The 5,518-nt window shown below is 40.8% G+C and overlaps 1 protein-coding gene across 1 annotated transcript in view; it reads right to left on the reverse strand.

The window, feature by feature from the left end:
* Positions 1-5,518, reverse strand: part of LOC106879303 (rab9 effector protein with kelch motifs) — a 17,756-nt gene that overhangs the window by 8,266 nt on the left and 3,972 nt on the right. Inside the window, exons 2-3 of the mRNA XM_014928807.2 lie at positions 3,738-5,049; positions 2,566-2,754 (exon numbers count right to left, since the gene is read on the reverse strand). Of these exons, the coding sequence (XP_014784293.1) occupies positions 2,566-2,754; positions 3,738-4,569 (1,021 nt within the window). The 5' untranslated portion in view covers positions 4,570-5,049. The remainder of the gene's footprint in view (positions 1-2,565; positions 2,755-3,737; positions 5,050-5,518) is intronic.

The following is a 5,518-nucleotide window of genomic DNA, read 5'->3' on the forward strand; positions in this document are numbered from 1 at the left end:
ATGTTTGGAGTGATCACTAATGATGGCAACATTATGCCTCCATTCATCTTCCCACATGGCCTTAGATTCAACACAAAGGCCTACATCAAGTGCCTGGAGGAGGTAGAGCTGCTCTGGGTCAAGAGGGAGGCTGCTGAAAGACCCTGTGTCTGGCAACATGACTCAGCACCATGCCACACATGCAGCAGAACCCAATCATGGCTGTCAGACAATTTCTGCAGCCACATCACCCGCTAACATCTGGTCACCTAACTCCCCAGACTGCAACCCCCTTGATTATTATGTGTGGGTTGCAGTTGAGCGAAAGTCCAACAAAACTCCTTGTAATATCAAAGATGAACTAAAGGCAGGGATTATGGCAGCATTCATCAACTTAAACAAAGAGACCTTCCAGAAGTGTTGCAGGAGCAGTTTGTCTAAAGCCTTCCCACTAAAAGTTATAATCCCAACAAGATTTGAACTCAATACATCGAGCCAACAGAACACTTATCAAATTTACAGTGCTCCCACTATTCTGCTTAACTTATTTACAGCTAAGAGAACTGGGCCATTAGAGCATGTTAAGTTTCTTGATCACAGGCACAACACAATGCTAGTGCAAAGAGATGTAAACCACTGAACCTTCACCTTTTTGTTTTTAGTAAGGGAAACGAGGTGGAAGGAGGCAACATGATAATGGCCCTCCAAGACTGGTGACATGGATATTATCAGTAGGTTAATTACAGCCAGAAATTAGAAAAAAAAAAAAGAGGGAGGGTTTCAGAAGGTGGCGGTTCTGGAGAGAAAAGATTATGAAACAAAGAATGCGACAGAAAGTGGAAGAAGATGAAGAGATGAGGTAACAAGCATGTATGCTTCCATTTCATATTAGTTTTAAATGTCAAGTGTAAACATTTTTATAAGAGGGAGATGAAAGCTTCTTAATTGAAGAATGGCAAACCACTTGGAATTGTCTTTTGAATTTTGACAAACACACGCGAGAGATGGTGAGAGGTAGAAAAAAAGAGAGAGAGCATTCATTCAGAAATAGTATTGTGTAGGAAGTACTTGAAAGAATAAGTATGGCACTGGGAACTACTATTACTACTACTACTGCTACTTCCACCCTCATTATTTCTACTAACTGCTTCACTATTTCCACATACAACAACACAACAAGCATTACTGTTAATGAAGAGACCTCAACGATGCTAGAAATTGTAGCCAAATCACTCTCAAACCACACCCTACCATTTAAAAATAAAGGAAGATCATGGGTAAATGCAGACCTAGATACATTATGTCTGAAAGACAAAAAAAACAAAAGAGAAAAACAACCAGATGGTCATGACCGGAATGTTTTTGATCAATAGCTTTTTCAATCTGAGCTGACCTTAGCTAACAATGGTGAAAAAAATATCAATGTTAATTTATTGATGCATTTGGGCAAGTCTGTCTGTATTATCAGACAATAGGAAAAAAATGTTTAAAAAAAATTCAAAACTCTGCAAAAATTCTTCATGATTCAAAACATTGCTTACTTTTTACTGATATATATACACAAGGCCTGATCAAAGACTACTAGTACTGTTGCTATGGTAATGGAGCTAAAGTAGGCAGAGTGAAGTTGTTTGGTACAAACTGACCTTGAACTTTGTTGTGCATGTACACTAAGTTATAATGTTCTCAAACAGTTCCGTTGTTTATGACAGTGCTCAATGTCTGTAGAGTGTAGGTCATCTCAAAAAGAAGATCAGGTTTCTGCTGTACAGGATCTCCTTGATTGTGTTGAGGAAGATGAAAACCTTTTGAAAACAGTCATAACAGATGTCAAATTGTGGGTCTATAGCTATGACCCCAAAACCAAGGCAAAAAATGAAATCCTGCTTGAAAGGAACGAGATTTCAGGACATCAAGGAAATCTAAGAGAATGCAACAAGGCAGCTGCTTGCTAATCCAAAAGAGTTCCAGGAATGCTTCGATCAATAGAAACGATGCTGGATAAAGTGTGTGATTTGAGAAGTAGACTACTTCTAAGGAGATTAAATACTGAATTGATGTGTTGTAGTTTTCTTTTTATAGCACCAGTCTCGATACTTTTTGATCAGACCTCACACATACACACAGAGAAGAGAAGTGAGAGAGAAGACTCATGAGTGTGCACAAACTAGTAAGTGCTCAGAGATTTGTGAGTGTGTTGTCATATATCACCAAAACCAGCTGGATAGAGAAAAAACTGTTATCTTTCCAGATATAGCCATCACATTTTCCTTGTAAACACTGTGCATTGAAGGCTATATTATCTGGTGAATTTTCTTTTTTCTAAGAGGGTAGAGTAAGATTTGAGGGAGATTCGACTGCTATTTCTCTGTATTGAGTGACAGTCATTCTCTCCCTCGTTGACTCCAATGTGCACATAACTTAGAGTGTGTGTGTGTGTGTGTGTGAGTGAAAGTAACAAATAACTTTTGTGACAAAGACATGCTGTAACAGAGCCAAATGGAAACACAACAACAACAACAACAGCATCAGCAACAACACAGACAAATAACAGAAAGGGTAAAACAGGAAGTGGAGAGACAATACCATTGGAAGCCTGAAGCTCTTCCTCGGTGGATTCCTCAGGGTCTTCCGAGGGTTCCAAGTTCTCAACATCTGAACCACTTTTTTGTGATTGTGGCTGATCTAAAGTTATTTCAGTGATGGTCATGGCAAAGTCTAGACGCGGTCTTGGTGCTGGTGCATCAACGGCAATTCGGGTAGAAATCAGTGAAACTATAGAGATAAAACACAATAAATTGGAAGGTGGTATAGGTGTTGTAGAAGGTGGTAGTAGTAGTGGTGTGATAATGTGAGCAGTGGTGGTGGTGGCAGTGGTAGTAGTAGTGGTGGTAGCGGTAGTAGTAATAATAATAGTAGTGATGGTGGTGGTGGTAGTAGTAGTGGTGGTGTGATGATGTGAGCAGTGGTTGTGGTGGTAGTAGTAGTAGTGGTGTGATGATGTGAGCAGTGATTGTGGTGGTAGTAGTAGTAGTAGCAGCAGTAGTAGTGGTAGTAGTGGTGTAAGTAGTAGTAGTAGTAGTGGTGTAAGTAGTAGTAGTAGTAATGTTGTGATGGTTATGGTGGTGTAAATAGTGGTTGTGGTTGTGGGGATAGTAGTTGTAATAGTCCTTTCTATTATTGGCACAAGGCCTGAAGTTTTTTGCAACGAGGGAGACTAGTCGATTACATAGACCCCAGAATTTCACTGGTACTTAATTTATCGACCCCGAAAGGATGAAAGGCAAAGTTGACCTCGGTGGAATTTGAACTCAAAATGTAGCGACAGGCGAAATACCACTAAGCATATCACCTGGCGTGCTAATGATTCTGCCAGCTTGTCACCTTTAGTAGTAGTAATAGTGGTGTGGTGGTAGTGATAGTAGTGCAGGTAGTGGATGTAGTGGTGGCAGTAGTGATTGTAGTGGCATAGACAGAAGTTGTGGTGGTAGTAGTTGTAGTATGGTAGTGTTGGCAGTTGTCATGGTGGTGTAAGTAGGGGTTGTAGTAGCAGTGATGTGGTGGTATAGGTATGGTTACAGTGGTGTTAAATGTAGTTGTAACAGTAGTTAGTGGTGGTGGTTTATAGTAGTGTAGATAATGGTTGTGGTGTTGGTAGATAATATGGTAGTGTCAGTAGTGGTTATGATGGTGTAAGTAGAGAAGGAGATGTTATGGTGGTTGTGATGGAAATAATGTAGAGATGGGCAATCACTCACCTGTGTCCACTTGGTAAAAATCATTGAGTGCACCATCTACAGACATTCCTCCAAAGATGTAGATGTTATCACCATTGGCAACAGCACCGTGAGCAGCACGAGCAGAAGGATGTTGACCTGATACCTCCAGCTGTTGCCATGACTCCGTCTCCAGATCCAAAACATGGAAGTCATCAAAGAACTTGTCCTCACACAGTCCTCCATGGATGTAGACTTTCTTGTCAATACTAACTGAGACATGTCCAAGACGAGGTTTTGGTGCTGGTCCCTTGATATCCAGTGTGAACCAGGTGGATGTGGACACACTGAAGGAGTGCACCTTAGCATCTAGCACTGGGCTTGTGCCTTGTGCTCCACCACCAAAGATGACAAACTGGTCATCAACAGAGGTGGTAGAGTGGTGGGTCCTGGGAACTGGTATGTCCCCTTTGGGGGTTAGCGTCAGCCATTTGTTGGCATCGGTATCCAAGTATTGGATGTCATTGAGAGTGTCAGTTTGGTTTGCTCCACCAAAGATATAGATAGAGCTGGAATTATTCCGAGTGGAAAACAGTGACTGTTCATAGCGGGGCATGAATCCGGTGAACTCTTTGTAACCCCATTGCCAAGAGTTCAAGTCTAGAATTGGATTATCAGAGAATGTGTTATCTGGATTGGCACCACCGATTAGATAAAGCTGTCCATTGTTATTAGGTGCCTCTGTGTTGCTTGGTTTCACTACACAAGCGCTATGTCCTACCCTACATTTTGGTGCATCTCCACTAGTTTCAAGCAAGTACCACACAAAAGCAACAGGCTTACTATTAGCATTGAAATAAGGCAGAATCTCCATGCCTCAAAAAGCAGCATATATATAAATGTATATCTATGTAACCCATCCAAAAGTCATTAATCAACTTGTCGTCCTCAATTTTGTCCCTATCATATTTCCCCCACCCATCTTATTCTTGCTCAATACCTTAAAGTAAAGCTTGACAAAGTAGAAGGCGTTCTCTGGCTGTCATGAGCTTTAGAGTATTGTGCATGTTTTCGAAGCTATTTTATCTTGTCTGGTAACAATGTTTCGATCGGTTGTGACACATCCTTTTTTGCCACCACTCCACTGTTGCCATAGTGATCCACCTGAATGAAGTTGGATGTTGACGGGAATGGTTTGTTTGAAAACTGGGAATAATTTGACCTCTTCTTCTTCTGGATTTGCTGGAAAATTAGCAACGCCGTGTCTTCATAGCGTTGGTGTATATGGAATGTAGACTCCAAGTATGGCACCGGTGGTTTATTCATTTAGTTGCAGGATGACAGATCACTAAACCTACAAAAGACAAAAAAAAAAATAATAAAAATAAAAGGAAAAAAAATCAATACACTTACTCTCTTTTACTTGTTGTATGTATATATATATATATATATATATATATATATATATATATGTATACACACACGATGGGCTTCTTTCAGTTTCCATCTACCAAATCCACTCGCAAATTGTGCTGGTATGGTCTGTGATGTATATGAAGTGCCAATCTCTAAATGTGCCCTTTATGTTCATGCCCCCACAAACCTGTCCCTGACAAACCTCTCCCATGCATTCCACACACCCCTCCTCCACCTGTGTTCATCATTCACTGTATTTCCTTCCCCTCTATCTCCCACTCTTCCTCATTAACCTACCTGCACACAATGTGTCCCTGTCAACTCTCCACCCAACAAAATATCTTCTTAAACCCTCCCTCTACCTATTTCCACTCACTACATTCGCTTCCATCTCCCACTCTCCTTTC

Source organism: Octopus bimaculoides, chromosome 21 (genome assembly GCF_001194135.2).
Source record: "Octopus bimaculoides isolate UCB-OBI-ISO-001 chromosome 21, ASM119413v2, whole genome shotgun sequence".
Taxonomy (NCBI): domain Eukaryota; kingdom Metazoa; phylum Mollusca; class Cephalopoda; order Octopoda; family Octopodidae; genus Octopus; species Octopus bimaculoides.